At 38.1% G+C, this 21,856-nt stretch overlaps 1 protein-coding gene across 4 annotated transcripts in view; it reads left to right on the forward strand.

Annotated features, from left to right (window-relative positions):
• Window positions 1-21,856, forward strand: part of SEC24D (SEC24 homolog D, COPII coat complex component) — a 106,437-nt gene that overhangs the window by 70,085 nt on the left and 14,496 nt on the right. For all 4 annotated transcript variants that reach the window (XM_059169604.1, XM_059169593.1, XM_059169612.1 and 1 more), the window contains exons 11-19: window positions 835-959; window positions 5,873-6,064; window positions 6,828-6,921; window positions 14,542-14,658; window positions 15,454-15,624; window positions 17,088-17,184; window positions 17,289-17,434; window positions 18,686-18,824; window positions 19,629-19,747. In XM_059169604.1, coding sequence (XP_059025587.1) covers window positions 835-959; window positions 5,873-6,064; window positions 6,828-6,921; window positions 14,542-14,658; window positions 15,454-15,624; window positions 17,088-17,184; window positions 17,289-17,434; window positions 18,686-18,824; window positions 19,629-19,747 — 1,200 coding nt within the window. The remainder of the gene's footprint in view (window positions 1-834; window positions 960-5,872; window positions 6,065-6,827; window positions 6,922-14,541; window positions 14,659-15,453; window positions 15,625-17,087; window positions 17,185-17,288; window positions 17,435-18,685; window positions 18,825-19,628; window positions 19,748-21,856) is intronic.

Below are 21,856 nucleotides of genomic sequence, written 5' to 3' on the forward strand. Positions count from 1 at the left end.
ATTTTTTTAAACAGATAGAGAAAAGACACAATATTCCATTTTTAACCATAAATATGTAAGGTATAGGTAAGTATTTGACAATACAGTATAATTTTAAGGTATACAATTATATTTTACTATTTTTTAAAATATTTTATTTATTTGAGAGAGAGTGAGAGAGCGCATCAACAGGGGGAGGAGCAGAGGGACAAGCAGATTCCCTCCTGAGCGGGGAGCCTGACTGGGGCTTGATCCTAGGTCCCTGAGAAAAATGACCTGAGCCAAAGTCGGGTGTTTAACTGACTGAGCCACCCAGGCAACACTATAATTATATTTTAGTATATAATTTCATATCTTTAAAACTGAAAGGACTTATAAAGGAAAAGATCTGAAAATAGTGTTATCAAGTTAATGCAGCTTTACTAGTTTCAAGGCAAATGCTAATTATTGTATGTACTCCTCGGGGGCAGAATTTGTCAAGGGTACCAGACACATTTCTTCCAAGAAGACAGAAGGTTATAAGCAAGGCTGGCCACCAGACCATACTCACACTTGGATAATTGTAGTGATAAGGTCTTTGGAGTGCTACAAAAGTGCAGCTTCTCCGATAGCTATCATAATCCTGTCTAACTCATGAGTGTGCCATAGGTCATAGCCTGGAAAGCAAACAGCTTTTATCTTTTTTATAGCGTTAGAGGCTGTGTTCTAGAAAATGATTTAATTCCACAGATGTTATATCCTAAAATATTAAACGAAAAGTTTGATGATCATCAGGAGTTTCTGAATGTTTTGACTTGATTATGTAGTGCATATACTTTATAATTACATTTGTGTGATCTGTTTGCTTCCCTGTAGAAGAATAAGCCTCCCAACCCACCAGCTTTTATCTTCATGATTGATGTTTCATATAGTAACATCAAGAACGGACTCGTGAAGCTCATATGTGAAGAACTGAAGACTGTGCTGGAAAAACTTCCAAAGTAAGGGAACTCCCATTATTTCCAGAATTTGTACAGTATTACTGACTTAGTTTACTGGCAAGAAAACAAGTGCTGAATGACCCATGGGTATCTTTTGCTAATGAGGACATCGAACAATTATTTATAAATCAAACAGCACTATTTTTTTTCTTGCGTCCTTAAAAAGTCCATAGTTATCTTTTGTACAAAGCAAAAGAAACAAACTGATAAAAATTAACGCTATGGTGAACAATATTCAAAATGCATTCTAAGTTATAAGGAGGATCCCAACACTGCTATGGGAAAGACCTTTGGAAATCTGGTATTCACTTTCAAAGAGGTTGATTTTCCAGCGGAAACTGTGGGTTGTGGTAGAGTTCTAAGGGATGCCAGGAGATGGAACTATTGTCTTAGGGCAGAGATGGTGCTTTTTAGCCACAGTCCCTTTGCCCTTCTACACTGTCAGACCCCCTTTGCCACTTTACTGCCTCCAGTTACTAGCACAAGGCAAATCACTTTCCTTGCCACTGCAGGGGGCAATGCACAAAAGGAAAGGTGGAAAGGTAATTTAGCAAACATGGCTACTTTGTATAGTGTGCAAACTAGTTGTTTAGGGTGGGAAGTAACATCTAGTAAGAAGGTCCTTTATGAGAGGAAATGTGGTTACGAAAAAGGCTAAGGAATAGTGTCTGAAACCTAGTGTCTGCATCGGGCTCAACATCTCCCACCCCTCCCTGTCTCCCGAACACAAGCAATCTCTGTTCTGGAAAGCGATGCTTTGAGGGATGGGTTGTCTGTATCCCTTAGGGCTTCCTGAGCCCTCGGGCGCCCATTCCTGTATATTCATTCTGCCTGTGGCTGCTGCATTGGTGCATGTGAGCCTCAAAGAATGAACTCTGGACCTCCCAGGAGTCGTTTTGTTTGTATCTACGAAGCCCAAGTCATAATATTCTCAAGGATGGTTTGGAAAAGCCATGGGGATGTTTAAAAAACATTGAGGTGATTTCAAACTGAATTCTAAAATGAATGAAATGGGAGCAATTCAAGGATGGGGCATAAGAAAGGCATGTGATGCCTGCTAACTGTGACTATAGCTTCTGTTACCTCATTCTTAGCAATACTTGAGAAGTGTGGACTTTCTGATGAATATCGTGTATCTTTTTTTTCTTTTTTAAAGGATTCATCTTTTTTTTTTTTTTTTTAAGATGTTCTTTATTTATTAGTCAGAGAGAGAGAGTGTGTGTGAGCATGGGTGGGGGATGGGGCAGAGGGAGAAGCAGGCTCCACGCTGAGCAAAGAGCCTGATGGGCTCCATCCCAGGATCCTGGGATCATGGCCAAAGGCAGGCGCTTAACCGATGAGCCACCCATGTGTCCCTGAGTATCATATATCTTGTAGACTTCTCTCACAGGGCTGTTTTAATTCTAAATCTGAACTTGGAGCTTGAATAATATGAAAGAAAACTACTCTAATTTCTGGAAGTAATGTCTCTCTCTTTTACCTTCTCTCAGACTGGTTAGATTAGGCTCTCCTCTTCTCATAGTTACTTCACCAACCCCATGTTCCTTTCCAGCACAGCGGTGATATGAAGTGTGTAGCCTGTTGATATAAGTCATGAAACCACACTCCTTCCTTAGATGTCATCATGACTTTTATATCCCATTGGAGCAGATTGTGACTTTAGCAAAAGATAGGAGAAAAAAAAGGATGCTGCTAGTTATTCCCTGCTACTATTTAAGTATCTATCTGAAAAGTTTTTTTTTTTCTAAAAGATTTTATTTATTTATTTGACAGAGAGAAATCACAAGTAGATGGAGAGGCAGGCAGAGAGAGAGAGAGGGAAGCAGGCTCCCTGCTGAGCAGAGAGCCCGATGCGGGGCTCGATCCCAGGACCCTGAGATCATGACCTGAGCCGATGGCAGCGGCTTAACCCACTGAGCCACCCAGGCGCCCCTGAAAAGTTTTAATTGAAGCCAAAATGCCTTTTCTTCTTTTATCTTTTAAAGCAAATCCAGTTGCTCTTTTTCTTCTTCCCTGAAGTTTGTTTTGGGCTCTGTATGTGTGTAACTTTATATTTTTATTAAGATTGCCAACAGTCTGATTTACTTCTTTGAACCAGGTAATATGCCAAATAGCCCTTTTTAAGCACAGAATATGTTGTCTTGATTAATGTCTAAGGTATGTTCATCTCTTCGCTAATCTTTTGAAAAGTAAAGGCCTCGTTCTTTACCATTTAACTTTGAATTTACATCTTTGATTTTGCTAGATGACATTTCTGTCTGGTTTCTCTGGAACAGGAAAGAAAAGATTTGAAATATTTCATCTGTTGTTCAGATCAAGCAGTTGAGTTTTTTCTGGTTGTTTTTAATGCTGCTGTAGCTAAAATGTTCAAAATGCTTTATTGTGGAATACCCTGATTCATCTAGTTACTAATATCTTCAGTTTTGCTCTGTCAGATTCATTCCATTAAAATAATAGGGATATGTGTTGAGGGAAGTGGTAATTGAAAAGCAGAAGAAGAAAGACATATTGTTCTGTGATATCCCTTATGTAACTTTATTAAATTTATATGGAATTAATATGAAGGAAAGGTTGAGATTGCATTTCCTTCTGGCTATGATTTAACAAAGCAGTTATACTGTTGAACAAGAAAATGTTAAGATATTTCTTTGTTTCTCAAACAAATTTTCAAAAAACATATGTTCCTATGAAAACATATACTAATATTTTGCAATAATGTGAAATGTTCTGATTAGATGTTTTTTAAAATGCTAATTTAGATTTTAAGTGAACCCTGTGAATCCCAGGATTTGCCTTTCCTATCACTTGAAAATGTCCAAATCCAATGGGGAATAGCAATCTAGATTCTTGTCTGCAATTTTTCTTTTGTGTCTTTTTCCTTAATTGACTCTAAATTAACTCTTAAAAAGAGAATAAATGCTCTCAGGGTTTGCCAGACATTTATCACCTTATATAATAAAAGATTTACTCGGAAATGGGAACTTAGCCAGTGGTGTGTTGGTAAACTGCATCTCAAATAAATAAAGCCTTAATTGTAATGTTTTCTCATTCCTGTGGTGTAAAATACTTACAGCCAGTCCGATTTTAAACTAGGAAGGCGACATCGCTAAACAGGACTTTAGAAGAGATGGATACAATCAGTTACTCAATTTGGGCTCTAGCTTGCCATTCATCCTAAATACAGCCTTTCACCATCATGATAATCCTCCTGAATATACCTCTGCCTCCCTATGTTAGACTGGACCCTGTCAAGAGCAGAGGGCATAAACTTTGGGTCTTTATTGGTTTATAGTCAAGGATTCATGATACATTAACTATAAGGCACTATATACTAAGAGCCTTATGAGAATGATTTATAGGAATTTAGAAGAAGAAATGACGTCTCGTTGGTAGCATCCAGGGGCTTTGAGAGAGGAAGAGTGCTTGGTCTTAAAGAGTAAAATTCTAATAAATAGTGGGTTGGGGGTGAGGGGAAGGAGAACATGGGTACAGTATAGTATAATGGTTAGTTGCATAAAATCATACAGTTTAGGATATTGAGGGGGGATGTGTGGGGGGGGTTAAGTGTATGTGCAGTAGAAAGAATAAGGATACCATTTCTTAAAATTTTTGCAAGAGTCCAGAATATAAACATTTACCAAGTGCTTTTGGAAGGGATTGTGAGGATCTATTTAAACTTGCCCACCCATTTGTGAAGGCCACAGTGAAGAATAAATATCCTCAATTAGTAAAGGAAATAAAGAAGAAATAGAGCTTAAAGTCAGTAGTTTGTCAGCCTGTACTCTGCTGAAACATCAAAGAAATTGGGAAGTCTGCAGTGGGATCAACAATTTGAACTTAGGATACGTTCATCTATATATTTTATTTTCCTTTCTTTTGTACTCAAGTAACTTGTTATGCTATGTGCAAAGTTTAGAAACTGAGCATACTAGGTTCCTTTTTTAAAAAGTTGTTCCTAAGCAAAATAAGTTTTACTGCCATCTAAGGATCAAAGAAAATGGCAAAAATCTTTTGTGGCTGTCATGTAACCATTGAGCACTGTTCTATCCACTAATGAAAATTAGTAAGAGCTTCAGTAGTATTTTAGGAGGGAGAGAGGAGAGAAAGGGAGACCGAGAGAGAGAAACTTGGGTCAATATTAACTGGGATTTAGACCATTCAGCTCTGAGTATACTTCATATACATATACTTGAATAAGAACATTTATACCTTTACTCCTTTCAGGAAGATTAAGGTCTTATCTTGGATTTCTCAAAAAAAAATTATTTTTTGTCATGGTTTTAGAGCTTTTATTACTTTTATTGTCTTGCCATGACCTCACCAATGACTATCTAATAAGAATTACATCATCAATTCGTATATATGGTTTATTTTATGTATTTATATAGTGTATGGCTTTCAAAAATCTCTCAATTTCCATTGAGATTCTCTAGACTCTGTAAGAAAAGGATCACACAGAAGGAGCAAGTCCTTTCTTGATAAAAATAGCTGTCTGTAATCTGAGTGTGCCTTTGTCTTGGTTCAGATGTTCCATTTGTTCTTCTGACCTTCTGGTGACTTCTGAGAGAGCTTTGTTTATAAAGAATATAATATGCCTACCTTTTTTGGGAAAAGAAAAACCATACCTTGTAATTGCTGTGGACTGAGAATACATATATTAAAGAAATATATTTTTACATCTGTTTGACTTTTTTAACCTAGAATTTTGATAATTTTTTATCAACCTCCTTATTTTTGTAATATTCCCTATCACTTACTGTGACTCAGTATTTTTTATACCAGTAAACAATAATTAAGAGCAAAACTTTTAACATGTCTTTCATATATTTAATAGAAGGTATGCTTACTGAATTTCTGATAGAAACCTCTCATAAATATGTGAAAGAACTTCAAACATGGTATTTTCCTCATAGGGAAGAGCAAGAAGAAACTTCTGCAATCCGAGTTGGTTTTATCACATATAACAAAGTGCTGCATTTCTTTAATGTAAAGAGTAACTTGGCCCAGCCTCAGATGATGGTGGTAACTGACGTTGGAGAAGTCTTTGTTCCTCTGTTGGATGGTTTCCTTGTCAACTATCAAGAATCCCAATCTGTGATTCACAAGTAAATATCAAGTGTTTTATAATTTAGATACGAATGAGGTATCGTTTTTAATTGTTTTGACTCAAGCATTGTTTTGTTTTGTCATTGACAAGGGGCTTTTAACACATGGGTTATAAAACTCCATTGTTTATGTTCTATTTTAAATGTATACCAATATCTAAAAGTAGGCGTTTTGTTTTGTTTTGTTTTGTTTTTTAGAGAGAGAGAGACAGCAATGGGGAGGGGCAGAGTGGGAGAGAGAGCTCCATGCCCAGCATGGAGCCCAGTGTGGGGCTTGATCTCATGACCCTGAGATCATGACTTGAGCCGAAATCAAAAGTCAGATACTTAAATAACTAAGCCCCAAGGAGGACTTTTTTTTTTTTTTTTTCCAATACTCATACTCAACCAAACTGGTCCCTTCTCTTTGCCGGAGAGAGATATTTCCTGCATATAAATGAGTGTATTCAATGATGATGGTAATAACTGAAGGTATAGCCACTGTTCCAAGAATTTATAGTTGAAGAAATAAAAAACGTAAATGGTGAAAAAGTATTTACAAAAGGTACGCTTTTGTAAATGTTCCAACCAAATCATAAATTTTGGTTCCAAAACATGCCAGGATATCATTCCCTATGGAAGAGCCTATGAAAGTCACCCATAGGTGTTTAGTGTGAAATAAATACCAGATGTGTTTAGGCTTGAAATGCTAGTGATGTATTTTTTGAAGTTTATTACAAATATGCCAAACATTTAAAAACTTTTACTCATTCATGTCTTATAGTTTATTGGACCAGATTCCAGAGATGTTTGCAGACTCTAATGAAAATGAGACTGTCTTTGCTCCTGTCATCCAGGCTGGCATGGAAGCACTAAAGGTGAGAAGTCTTTTTTTAATTGCTAGTAAATAAATTTTAAAACACACACACACACACACACACACACACACGCATACGCACACACAGGAAGTTTCATCTATGAAAGAAAATACAGCCTTCTTTAAAACATGTAGTTTGCTAGAGGTTGTTCCAAACTTCCCTACAAATCTTAGAAGGAAATGGCCTAAATCATGGATTGCTCCCAGCGTTTACATTCCAGAACTATTAGCATCTGAGCAACTGATTTTGTCAGGGTTTCCAGTTTAACTCCTCCCTTTGGCTTTTATATGAACTTTATATGATCTATTTTTAAATTACTTCAACAATATCCAAACCAGATAGGGAGGGAACAATACCCATATCACCCTCTCCTTCCTTGGGGTTTTCAAACATTCAAGGGCAAGGCCTGTGACAGGCAGTGACAGATGTGCATGCCACACAGGGCCTTGCTGAATGCCCAGAGCAGATGCAAGGTTGGCCATGGCTTCAGTTGGGAAGCTGAGCCCTAATGACTCCGGTCATTTTCATAGTAATAAAGACAGAACTCTGAAAAAGACAAAATGATTGAAAAGTTCTGACTGTTGATCATTGTTACCTTAGCACCAAGAGTCAAACCACTTCGACCTGCACAGCTTAGTGCCTAAAAAATTGATTTTCAAGTTTGATTATTAAAGTTAAATTGAAATTAACTTTTAAAATAAAATGACTGGTAATAATAACAATAACAGTAGTGATAATAACAATAACAAACAGCAAGAATATTGCTAAAGAACCAAATTTATGAAATATTCTACAGAAATTTTGTGTCTAAACATTGTAATTTTGTTTTGTTTCAGGATTTCATTTATTTATTTGACAGAGGGAGGGGCAGAGGGAGAATCAGACTCCCCTGCTGAGGAGGGAGCCCAATGTGGGGCCTGATCCCAGAACCTGGGATCATGACCTAAGCCAAAGGCAGATGCTTAACCGACTGAGCCACCCAGGTGCCCCTGTAGTTTGGTTTTAGTACAGTGAGTCTTGCTTGGGTTTTCTGATCTTCACTGAATAAAAAATTACAGATGTCCCTTAAAATTCTTCAGAATACTGTCAATTTAACATAAAATTAAAAATAAATTTTACATCATAAAGTGATATGGACAAGTTAGGGTCCATCTAGTGGAAACCAATACTAATCATTGGTTGGGCTACAGAACGACATGGAAATTCCTATTTTATTCCACATTGAAGAAAAAAATATTTTCCATTTCTATTTGGAAGAGTTATATTATTGTTTTCTCTTCCAGTAAGGTGTCTAGAAATGCTAGGTAAATTTCCTGATATATGGCCATCAATATATGAATCTATGAGTCTTTCTACTCTAAGAAATTAGTATTGGGTATAGGACTGTATTCATGTGCTCTTGCCTGAGAAGAAAGATGAGTGGATATTCGTAAGCCAGCACATCATCAGTTAAGACAGTAGAGTGGTAAGAGGAGCGCGGGCATGGTTTCTACAGCATCTCAGCCCAGCCCTAATTTCATTTCTGAAAGGGAGCAATGATGGGTTCCTACTGCCAGTCCACGAGAGATCTAGAGGCTTTTTAGCAGCTTTGAAAGACAAAATCGATAAATGAGATTTGTCCACATGCATTCCATGTGTCTGAAATGTGGTGTTACCTAGGATACATTACTGGGAAACCACTGTGTTTGGTAATAACTGTAATGCTCTTCATAGTTACTCATGCACTAATAGCTAGAGCAGTCAGCATCCTCTGTGCTCATTTACCAGAGGCCAGTTCATTTCATCCAGTGTATTTTTGTATCTTTTGCATATTATTTTTTGTTATATTTGCAATTTTATTTTTAGAGTAATTCATGTACTCTTTCATACTGAAGTTTAAAAATGAGAACCAATATCTAAATATAACAACTCAGAATAACTTCACAAATATCAAAGTTAGTAAATTGTGGAATTCTTACAAAATGTTAAGAACTGTCAGGTTGCCTGGCTGGCTTGGTTGGTGGAACATGTGACCCTTGATCTCAGGATTTTGAGTTTGAGCACCAAGTTGAGTGTGGAGATTCCTTAAAAATAAAAATTTTTTTTTTAAGATTTTTTTCTTTATTTATCTGACAGAGATCACAAGTAGGCAGAGAGGCAGGCAGAGAGAGAGGAGGAAGCAGGCTCCCTGCAGCGCAGAGAGCCCGATGCGGGGCTCGATCCCAGGACCCTGGGACCATGACCCGAGCCGAAGGCAGAGGCTCAACCCACTGAGCCACCCAGGTGCCCCAAAAATAAAATATTTTAAAAGTAAAAGAACTACCTTTATAGAAGGGGAAGAATTGTCTTTTAACAAAGATAGGGAACTGCCTTTTATCAAGTGACACTGCTGGACATAAGTTGGTGGCAGTTACTGTCCTGTGCCTGCTGGCCCCTGTCTTCGTGCAGAGGTGGAATGGTGCTCCACCACGCTGTGGAAGAAGAAGCCAGACAGTCACTCCTTGATTAAGGAGTCATGGGGTCACGTGTGAAAAGGTGCCTACTTTTTAAAAATGCAGATTTCTGGCTCCTCTCCCAGAGATGCTGACTCATCAGCTCCCCATTTGATCACCCATATTTGGGAACCACCAGCAAAAGCAATTATTATTCATTGTGCAATCCCTGAGAACAGCCTTACATTATGGTATCTCACCAGGAAATTCAGTACCTGACCTGTACGACTTCGCATGTTACTTTTGCACTAGGAATGCTTTCACTTAACCATGATTAAAATCTTGCCCTAAGCTTTTCATTAGCGATTAGATTAAGAGAAAACACTGTGAGGAAAGTTTCTTTCTTGTGTGCAACATTAAATGAAGATTTTATTGCATATTAATCAATTTCTTACGTGTAGAAAGATTTACTAGCTAGTTCCCTAGAGTCAGTTTTTACAAGCATTATAACTCCTAATATTCCTTCTAGCCTTAACTACCAAGAAAGATACCAATAATACTTGGGGTAGATTTTCCATTTTAATTACTTCCTTTCCATGACCTTCTTGCTATTTTCTAGTTCTTTACATTTACCTTGGTGATTCTTTTGTATGTATATCTTTAGCTGTCAATTTCTTCCAAACGTATTTATAAGTAGGTAGTTGATACCAAAAAAAAAACCCAACTTAATGAGAAGCTTCTCCTTCATTTGCCAGAAAGATTCTGGGTGGTTATAATTCACTGTATGAGAGCAGAGACCACTGTAGTACAGTTGGAACTCATGTGCAGTTTATGCTTTCTGCCTTAGAGAAACCTGATTAGGTTTCAATGAAGAAAACAATTTTTCCAAATAGGATAAAAATGTGTGTGTGTGTGTGTGTGTGTGTGTGTGTGTTCTCTGCCTCTCACACTGAGAGTATCTCATCATCTCTTCAGGCCTCCTGTGGCTAAAAAGCAGTCAGGCTTACGTGTGGGTAACTTGCATACACGGGCCCTACGCTGCTTGCCTGAAGTCATTATTAGGCAAAGAGCTAACATTTTTGAGAATTTGCAGGATAGTATCTAAATACCGAGACCACATCATTCATTCTCTTGTTCTTTCAATCAAGAAAGATCTATTCAATGTTTTGTTAGGCAATGTGAAGACTACTGTTTCTAGTTCTAAGTTGCTTACAATGTGGTAGAAAAAACATTAACTCTGTAATACAAGGCATATTTATTGCTTGTATTGCCCAAAAGAGGAGGAGTGGGGGAGAGCAAAGAGTAACTTTGGAAAGACCAGGACTGTGGCTGGCCAGCTGGAGTGCTCAGGGGATTATGACAAGAGGCCAGAGATGAGAGTCTCATCTTCTGTGGACAGGGCATAAAAACTGAAAGAACATCGAAGTGCAGTGTTTTTTGTGTATCCACGTGAAGACATTTGAAAACTGGACCCCTCCATTTGAATTATAGCTTTATAGCTAGACGTCAAGGAAAATCTGTGTATAATTAGTTGTAATAAACCTCTTGAAGCACAGAGAGACAACAAAAACTAACAACACGTGCTAATTTGTCACAAAGATAAAGAAGGGAAAGTTTGGAAAGTTCTTATACATATTTTCTTAAAAGTCTCTGAACTATTCAACTGCAGGCTTCAGTACACTTTTCTTGTTCTCTTAGTGCCTTTTTTTCCATGTAGTCCTTCAAAGTCTGCATCTCTTCTCAAAATCTGACACTCATAACTCAACTGCATGTGAATTTCTGGTGTTGTATTAACTTGGCTGAACAATAGTTTTCTGAGTTAGCTATTAACTTCCACCAGAAAACTAGATAAGTAGAATTAGGCAACAAATTAGAAAGAAGTGGTCTTTAATGGTTATGCTTCAAACATATCACAAGTTGGGGAAATTTATCTTTAAGTTATCTTAATGTATTTCTACATTTGATTTCAAGGTGTGATACATCACAACATTCCTTCTAAAATTTATGGAGCACCTATAGAGTGAAAGCACTATCTAGACCCAGTAGGGCTTAGAGAAACACACTGTAGAGAAATCAGGGACCTTCTTTCTTCATAAGCCTGCAACCTGTAGAAGACCATAGGATATATAAAGTTGTGATTCATTATCATTAAATTTGATCTGCAAAGTAGAATGGAGATAGAGGGAGGTGGAAGGCAACCAGTGCTGTCAAGGGTGAAATTAACATGTATCTCAGAGGAATAGACATTGGAATTAAATTTTGGGTAATGGGTTCTCTAGGCCAGCCTTTCTCAACCTGTTTTCCATCATAATAAAAATGACATATGTCATTGTCATTTATCAATTCTATATGGTACATTAATGTGGACACAGTCAGGTTTTGGTAAAAACATCAGAGATTTATCAGGATTTAGAGCATAGAATGCCCTAGGAGCTTTTTCTTTTATTGCTTCTTACAAAAGATTTTATAAGTATATGCCTAATGAAATTATAAATCTAAAATTGTGCCATTTTAATTGCTAATGAATTAGAAAGAAATATGACTATTTTGTTTTTCTCAATAGTGAACTTTATTTTTCCAATAGGTCCTGATTTTTTCCTTTAGAGCTTTGCTCTATGGGTAATAGCAACAAGGCAATCGTGTATGTTTGTTTATGATTAACACCATATACTGGTTCATTGAATTCTCTCAACAATATTTTCATGTAGCTGCTGTTTTTCCTGTGTCACGTATTAGGTAACTAATAGACTCTTATCCATGCAGATAGGAATTAGGACCCATGCTCTTAGGTACTGTGGTATACAATAAGTGTACTTGAATGAGCAGAGAATCTAGGTGGATGGAGGTGAATGAATATTGACAGTGAATTATTTAGGGGAACTGGGTAGGCCAGGCAAGAAAAGCTGGGGAGAAGATGGACCTCTAAAAAAGGTTTCATACCTTTTCTGCTACTCGAATTAAAATAAACAAAAAGTACTTTTATAACGATGAAAGTGATAGAAATAAAAAGTCAGTCATAGAATTTCAAAATTATTAACATGTCATTATCAGTATTACTATAAATTTTATTCAGATTTAATCATAGGAACTCGTGTGTCTTAATTGGCCCAAGTGTTGACAGTGTCTTTTTCCTGTGCAGTGTTTGTGTACCTGTGCTTCTTCACTCATCCTTGCCTTCTTTCTTACTTAGGCTATATCAATAATTTTGGGTGGGAGGCTAGTGCAGCAGTAAGATCACTGCTCACTGCTGACCACAACAAAGATGAGACAGGACACAGGTTATACGCCCCTCCCCAGTGTCACTTAGGGAGACACATTAGGACAAGGCTAACCGGAATTCTCTCCATTTGTGTTTGGTTTTTTCTTTTTTAGATTTTATTTATTTATCTATTTGACAGAGAGATAATGAGAGAGGGAACACAAGCAGGGGGAGTGGGAGAGGTAGAAGCAGGGTTTCCGCTGAGCAGGGAGCCTGACACAGGGCTCAATCCCAGGACCCTAGGATCATGACCTGAGCCAAAGGGAGACGCTTAAGATCTGAGCCACCCAGGCACGCCTCTCCATTTGCTCTTTAGTGTAATTCACAAACCCACGTACCTTAATATTCGTAGCAGATAATTTTAAACGCCTCTTACCAGCTGACCTGGGCATACCAAAGTGTGCCACTAACCCAGTCTTCGCAAACGACAGCTCCAGACCAAGAAGAGGGAGAAACGGATTCCAGGGTAAAGGAACAAAATGTATAAAGATATAGGTGTGTGAAATACGTGATGTATTCTAGGAAAGCAAAGCTTGTAGGGTGGAAACTTCCAATGCAAAGGATGGCAGGGGTTAGGAAATGGTGGAGATTCGACTGGAAAGATAGTCTTTGAACTCCAGAGGGCCTTGAAGGACCAGAGGGTCACTGACTCTATGACTTGAGGCAAACTGGATGAGCCTCAGTTTTCCGAACCTTAAAATGCAGACAACATTATCTTCTCCATGAGGTTGTTATAAATAAGTCATGTGTGTGAAGGACCCGGCAGGGAGCTGCACACAGCGACTGTTGGCAGCAACTCATTGCATTGTTACCCTCACTGCTCCCACAAGGTAAAGGAATACGGACTTTATCGTGTAGTAGAAAGTCTCCAGGATCCTTCAGGAGAAATGCCCCATGCAGGATCCAAGCAGTTACCTTTAGTGAAGGGAGTGCTCTGGCAGCAGTAGCCGGGATCGTTTGGAGAAAGACGGGATTGCGGGGCTCAATATACTGAATCATTTAATTTCAGTAAATGTTGCTTAGTAGATTACTTCTTAGGTCCTTAAATACAATTTTAAATATTTTTAATGCTGAATAGACTTTTGTGGAGCCTAAGTCATCTTTTTATTGCTTCCCAGGGTCTACAGATATATAATCTCGATCATGTATTTTTCCTTTTGTCATCTTGCCTGATAACTGGCGTCGTGTGTTTATTGTCTCCACAACACTGCTACATTCTTTTCTTTTATTTTTTTTTTAAGATTCTGTTTATTTATTTGACAGACAGAGATCACAAGTAGGCAAAGAGATGGGCAGAGAAGGGGGAAGCAGGCTTCCCGCTGAGCAAGGAGCCCAATGCAGGGCTTGATCCCAGGACCTGAGATCATGACCCGAGCTGAAGGCAGAGGCTTAACCCACTGAGCCACCCAGGCGCCCTAGCACTGCTACATTCTTGTGCATTCTTCCTTGAAATACCATGTTTGGTATAATCTATGTTTACTAAAGTTTTCAAAGAGGAGCTTCTGTTGCACCACAATTCTCAGACTTCTATTTACTTCTGCATCATGGGATTCACTTGGTCCTGAAAGAGTGTTCTTTCTGTAGGCTAAACAAGAAAGTATTTTCCCTGTAATACATCCTCTTACTAGTTTTTCAAAGCATCGTGGTATAGGGACCTACGTTCAAATATTGACTATTTCATTTACAACTTGTATGACTTTGGACAAATCTAAGCCTCAGTTTCCCAGTCTATAAAATGGAGAGAATAGTACTTGCCCAAGGACACAAAAGTTATTAAGAGGATTAAATTATACTGCTTGGCTCATAGAAAATACCTATATTTTAATTTATTAAATATTAATATTTATTAAATATTAATATTAATAAAATTAATTTGATTTCTTTTCTGATTCCCTTAAAATAAAACTTCCCCACCCAAGATATTTTCTATCACTTTTTTTTTTCTTTCAGGCAGCAGACTGTCCGGGGAAGCTGTTCATCTTCCATTCCTCCTTGCCGACTGCAGAAGCACCAGGGAAGCTCAAAAACAGAGATGACAAAAAGCTGATTAATACAGACAAAGAGAAGGTATTTGTAAACAATGGCCCTTTGAAGTATCTCTGTGTCAGTTTTTAAAGGGGAGTAAAGAAAGAGTGAAGGTTTCCTTTGTGTAAGAAAGGGAGAGTAGCTAAATGTAATGCATAAATCCAGGACATTGTATATTATAGGAATATTTTGAATTGCACATAATTAAAGAAAATTTATATTCTTAGAAAGGCTGATTTCTGAAATATTCCTAAAATAAAATAAGGCCTCAAACTTTTTTCATGTGTAATCTGTGTAAGAGACTAGTTGATAAGACCATTGTAGAAATGGGAGAAATGGGAGGAGATGCAGGAAGATGATAAAGGTAGAAGGAAAATGTAGACTGCACCATATAACAACATCGCTGAGATAGGAAGTAGAGGTACCCAGTGCTCAGAGTGTGCTTTGCTCAAATCCTCTGAAGTATAGCCATTGCTGGGGGGTTTAGGTCAGTGGGAAGGTTAAGACCATGATGTAGGCATACTAACCACATGACACCAGACAAGTTGCCCCATGTAGGTCTCTAAAGGTAAGACAGGAGTGTCCGTCTCATTAGCATTGTTGGAGGATCAGATAACATTGCCTGCACACACGTTTCATACAGCAGGAGCCCAGCACACTGTGAGTGCTCAGTGAACGGCTGCTGCTCTAATGATGACCAGAATTCATTCCTTCAGGCCAGTTCACTTAACTGGAAACAATTTCTCTTTCATTTTAAAAGAATTCAACAGAAATTAAAAATTGAAACCAAAAACATTTTGTGGTTTTCTTTTTCCCTTTGTGCATCTTTTCCTTCAGATACTTTTCCAGCCCCAAACCAATGTCTACGACTCTCTAGCCAAAGACTGTGTGGCTCACGGGTGCTGTGTGACCCTCTTCCTCTTTCCCAGCCAGTATGTGGATGTGGCCTCTTTGGGTCTCGTGCCTCAGCTCACCGGAGGAACCCTTTACAAATACAACAATTTCCAGGTAAAAACCAGCAACTTGTTCACCTCAGGTTTTCTACTGCTGTTTGACTTTAGGTGCTTCAATCATTGGTTAAGAAACCTATGCCCCCTTGTGGGCAACTGACAAATGTAACCCACTGAGCCACCCAGGCGCCCTAGCACTGCTACATTCTTGTGCATTCTTCCTTGAAATACCATGTTTGGTATAATCTATGTTTACTAAAGTTTTCAAAGAGGAGCTTCTGTTGCACCACGATTCTCAGACTTCTATTTACTTCTGCATCATGGGATTCACTTGGTCCTGAAAGAGTGTTCTGTAGGCTAAACAAGAAAGTATTTTGTACTTTCTATGGTGTATATGTGATAAAGCAATTGCTTTTCCACTCCCTTAGTGTTTGACAATAGATTGAGCTCATTTATCCTCAGAGGTGAGTTTCAAAGTAACCTTGCTTGATGGGGAAAAGTATATTCTTTATAAAACTTTAGTATTTTAAATATATTTAAGATACTGTTTTTAAAAGTGACTATGTATTTGTTTTAAATTGTTGGGATTTGGGGGATCAATTCATGATACCCCTCTCTTCCAAGCCTCAATTAAGAGACAGAGTCACGAGATAGTAAAAATGTGAGGAGCACACAGACTCAGGTCTGTGGGCAAGTGGGCTTGCTAATGCTTTACCTTTCGGTGTAACTTAATTAAAGCAAGGCCCAGGGTAGGCACAGTTACAAGCTTCCTTGTGGACAACTATACCTTTAAAACTTAACATATTGAGGGGCAAGAAATATGTGCCTCCTACAGGCAGGCTGCCTCCCCAGAAAGAAGGTCCAAAATAGAGTAAGCTAGGCCTGCACAATTCCTTTACTCAGACTTACTAACCAGATACGTCACCTGCTCTCACCTGAGAGGAAGGCATTAGGGGAGTGCCTCTGACTTACATATCTATACATGGCAACATGGAGTGCGAATGAGTGTTTCCCCACATAAATGACAAATGTTAATCATCTATTTTTATTTAGTATCAGTAAAATTATTTTTAATCACCTAGCTACATATTTATATTGCAAACTACTTAAGGGATTTGGTAAAACCAAAGATAGCAAATGAAGTAAAATTGAAAAAGCTTTAAGAATCCTTTCTAAGGGGCGCCTGGGTGGCTCAGTGGGTTAAGCCGCTGCCTTCGGCTCAGGTCATGATCTCAGGGTCCTGGGATCGAGTCCCGCATCGGGCTCTCTGCTCAGCGGGGAGCCTGCTTCCTCCTCTCTCTCTCTGCCTGCCTCTCTGCCTATTTGTGATCTCTGTCTGTCAAATAAAATAAATAAAAAAATCTTTAAAAAAAAAAAAAAAAAAAAAAAAAAAAAAAAAAAAGAATCCTTTCTAAGATGTCTGGATAAAGTGGTTTTTAATCAAGATTTAAAAAAATAAGAATTATTATTTTAAGTATTTTACTGCCATCTGGTGGACACTGATCCTACTTTATTTTTTAGATGCACATGGATAGCCAACAATTTTTGAATGATCTCAGAAATGATATTGAAAAGAAAATAGGATTCGATGCTATTATGAGGATTCGTACCAGCACAGGTAATTTTCAGTTATACTGTTTTTCAGGTCTCTGCTGTGTGATTGTTTTCTTTTCAAAGTAATAACGGACCAGGAACAAAATTTCCCTTTTTCCTCATCATTAGGTTTCAGAGCCACTGATTTCTTTGGTGGAATTTTTATGAACAACACCACTGATGTAGAAATGGCGGCCATTGATTGTGACAAGGCAGTGACTGTGGAGTTCAAGCATGATGACAAACTTGCTGAAGACAGTGGAGCCTTAATCCAGGTGATTCAAAACATATTCCCTTTTCAGTGTTTTAGTTTGTTACTGACAACAGTCAGTGGGGAGACTAAAATACCATCAACTGAGTCATCTCTCTGTAAAGAATTTCAGCTCTGTTTTTCCGAAAGCAAAAATAATTAGATTACAGCACTCAGTTGTGTAGTCTCTACACCCTCATTTACGCATGCTATTTGTATGAAGTCACAATCATATGTCATGACGTGAGAACCCAGCAAACTGTGACCAGTGTGGTAGGCATTAGCAACCTGGCTGCCAGCCATATTCAATTCTTTTAGGCTTTAGCACCCATTCATTCATTTGTTGCATTTCTACAATATGGTAGATACCATGTTAAGTGCATTATTATGTTACATGCAAATATAAATAGAATTTGGTTTTGTAGTAAATAAATTTACATAGACACCATGGAGGTCTTGAATTAAAATAAGAACAATTATATCTAATGGGCATAGTTTTCAGATACTAGTATCATCCTTAAAGAATGGAGAGGGGTGGGGATGCCTGGGTGGCTCAGTCCGTTAAGCGGCTGCCTTCCATTCAGGTCTTGATATCAGGGTCCTGGGATCGAGTCCCACATCGGGCTCCTTGCTCTGCAGGGAATCTGCTTCTCCCTCTGCCTCTACCTGCCACTCTGCCTGCCTGTACTCTATCTCTCTGACAAATAAATAAATAAATAAATAAAATCTTAAAAAAAAAAAAAATGGAGAGGGGTGTTGACAGTTAAGTTGAGGAAGAACTCTAATGTTTATTTTTTGATCACAGATATTTGAAAAAGTGTATACTTATTTTCATTCTTGAAATGCATATATCATTAGTGTGAAACTTAAGTATATCATCAAAGTTAGCCGCATGTTTTTAAGGGCAGTGAAGCTTGAATCGGACTATAATCATCAACATGAAAGTCTTGTTTCTGGACCTGAATCCCTGGTACTGAAATCTGAGATATGTGAAAGTAGAATAGCAGTAGATGCAAATAGGTACTTATGTGTGAAAGCCCGGATAAAATTTAAATTTAACCCAGTGGAGAGTTACATAGAAACCCAATGTATGAATTGTTATTATACCTCCCTTATTTGTTACTGTTCAGCCATTAACAATAATAAAAAAAGATCCGTGGAAGAATTTAGAGGTCCCTGAGCTGTACACACTGTTCTCTAAGTGTAAATAAGATTAGGCTAGATTGGGTGGACATGTTGATCAGGAAAACATGTGTCCTTGGTATTGCCTCTGCAGTGTGCTGTGCTTTACACGACCATTGGAGGTCAGAGAAGACTTCGGATTCATAATCTGAGCTTGAACTGCAGCTCCCAGTTGGCTGATCTCTATAAGAGCTGTGAGACAGATGCTCTTATCAACTTCTTCGCCAAGTCAGGTAACACTCTGCTAATCCTGTAGTGCTGTGTGTCTTGCCTAGTAAGTCAGTCAAGACTTGTTGGTTAATTGAATTAGTAACTGACAACTACTGTGGTAGCACAGCCTTTTGGTGGGCAGATTCAGAATTTATAAAAGCAGAGTGCCAGGGACAATAGTCAGCATCTCTAATTCCAGATTAAGAATGAAATAACAATTCAGGCCCACTCTATACAGTTTTATTCAAAGTTTCTTTCGTGGGGTGGAGGTGGGCTCTGAGTTGAAATTTAGGAAGGTAATACTTAGATTGTCATTATGGTATGCGAGGATGTCCTCTAGCACCTGGGGATAATGGAAAGGGACTCTCCCTAATGTTGGGCTGAACTTGCCTATCCATACCATGATAATTATGAAATGGGAGGGGCCAGAGTTGGAATTTTCTTTGGTTCCTTCTCCCCTCCACAACCTCCATTTGAGATTCTATACGGAGGTTTAGAGGAAAGAGTAATCCAGCCCAAAGGAATTCAGAACACCAGAAGATGGCAAATTGGTCTTTCCTTTCTCTGTGTGTAGAGTCTGTTTATAATATTCTGTGGAAAAATCTGGACCAATTACCTGTCAGAGTAGGCCATTGTTTCCATTGGGTATGTTGGCATACTTAGTAAAATGGAGAACATTAAAAAATGACTGTAACATTTTAACACTGTTACTCCTTGCTGGGTGGTCTGAAGATAATAGCAGTTTGTTGTTTATTACTATTATCATTTGAAGGGATTGATTCCTGAGCTAAGGCTTTGATGCAATTTTCACTGTTTTGTGCAACTAGCATTTAAAGCAGTTCTTCACCAGCCCTTGAAGGTCATCCGGGAAATCCTGGTTAATCAGACTGCCCATATGTTGGCATGTTACCGAAAGAATTGCGCAAGTCCATCTGCAGCAAGCCAGGTGAGCCAACTACTCTAGTTAGATCCTAAAGCGTTACAAGTGATACTAAATGTGCATTCTTTCAGCATTTGGCTATGGAAGGCTCATGATGTTCCAATCACTTAGATGCTGTGCATAATAAGCTATACAACCAAGACTGAGAATGCCATTTGGGGAGGCTATGGTCTTTTTACAGCCGACATTAAAAAACTTAGTGGCGTTACAAGATGCTTGAACCAAAAAAATGTGTGTGCACATTGGGTTGGCAGTCACTACATTATGTATAAATAACAGAATGTTATATGTAAGAAATGTCATAATATAAATGGGATTCTCTTTTGCTTATAAAGATGAGTATGTGGTTGAAAATTGTGTGTGCTTAAATATCTTTTCAGGCACATCAATAATCACAGTTGATAAAAGCACCAATGGCAAGAATGATTTCTTTATATTTTATAAACATAAATATAATTTCTAAATATTGGAATTCTTTATATTTAGAAGTTAATAGGTATAAGGGATTTTGAAGGAAATGTTTCTGTGTATCATCTACTAAGATGAAAATTTTAGATCCTTTAAATAAATCTCATTTAGACTCTCTCGGGTAAAAGAAAAAGTAGAACCTCATGTTCACATTTATTTTTATATCTGTTCTCTTATTCACATTTTTCCCTATGTCAGTCAAAGCTAGATGCAACTTTTTGTAGTTTTGTGTTGAATATCTGAATATAGAATTTGGATTGAAAGAGAAAACAGCAACAGATGGGAAATTTTTCTAGTTAATTCATTGTCAAAAGTTAGTGGGTGCTGTGAGGATGTCTGAAACCTCACTCAGAAATAAGCCTTGGGTACCTGGGTGGTTCACTTGATTGAACCTTTGCGCCTACCTTTGGTTCAAGTCATGACTTCAGGGTCCTAGGATCAAGCCCTGCATTGGACTCCCTGCTCAGCAGGGAGGTGGCTTCTCCCTCTCCCTCTGCCTCCCCACCCTGCACATACAATTGCTTGAGCTTTCTGTCTCTCAAATAAATAAAATCTTTTTTTAAAAAGCCTTTAGCAGCAGAGATAATGCAGATAAAATCAGGGGACCAAATTTCATAATCTGGGTAAAGGAAAATGAAATATAGTTATTAGCTTGGACTTTTCACAAAAATTCCTTTCTCTGCTGTTCTGATTAAATTAGCCACCAATTCTTCTGTCTCCTGTGTTGACAATCACATAAGCAGCTCTTGAATCTCTGTGTAAGTGTCTGTCCTCTTTATTAGCCAGAAGATGTGACACTTCAGTAACTGAATTCCAATATAAGTATGATTTCACAGTGTATTTCTTTAATTTCTACAAAGCCTATCAGGTGCACCTGGATCAAGTCCAACCATGAGAATTTTATACCCCAGTTTTACTGTTTGTTTTAAAGCTCTGGAAACATTATTCTGTCTCTGGAGTATCTCATATTTCAGAAGGAGGTTGAAGGAGAGCAGGTACGGTTAGTGTCCTCTCAGAAAGTTTATTTGCTAATGTTAAAGCAATTGGATTCAAAGACCTTAAGTTAAAAACAAATCTGTTGCCTATTTAAGGAAAGAAATCAAATCTGTTCGTTCCTTCTGGTTTAAAAGTTAAAAGCTTTGTCTCTACTACTAGATCATCTGGTTATGCAGTTTAATTATTTCTGGAGGAAAAACATGATGATCCACATTTTCTCTGAAAAAGTTGATAGAGATTATTCCTGTTCTTATGATGAGATTTTACTTTCTTCATGAACACATTTCAAGTGTGCATTTCAACTATTGATGCGCTTTAAGAAATGACATAATTTAGATACCTTGTGATTATCCAGCCTGGAGTGGGGAAAATGTAGGGCTCATAAGACTTAGTGACAGTAGGGGCACCTGGGTGGCTCAGTGGGTTAAGCCACTGCCTTCGGCTCGGGTCATGATCTCAGGGTCCTGGGATCGAGTCCCACATCGGGCTCTCTGCTTAGTGTGGAGCCTGCTTCCTCCTCTCTCTCTCTCTGCCTGCCTCTCTGCCTACTTGTGATCTCTCTCTGTCAAATACATAAATAAAATCTTTAAAAAAAAAAAAAAAGACTTAGTGACAGTAGTATATTAAAATACACCATTACTTAGACATGTG

This window comes from Mustela lutreola, chromosome 1 (assembly GCF_030435805.1).
Source record: "Mustela lutreola isolate mMusLut2 chromosome 1, mMusLut2.pri, whole genome shotgun sequence".
Lineage (NCBI taxonomy): Eukaryota > Metazoa > Chordata > Mammalia > Carnivora > Mustelidae > Mustela > Mustela lutreola.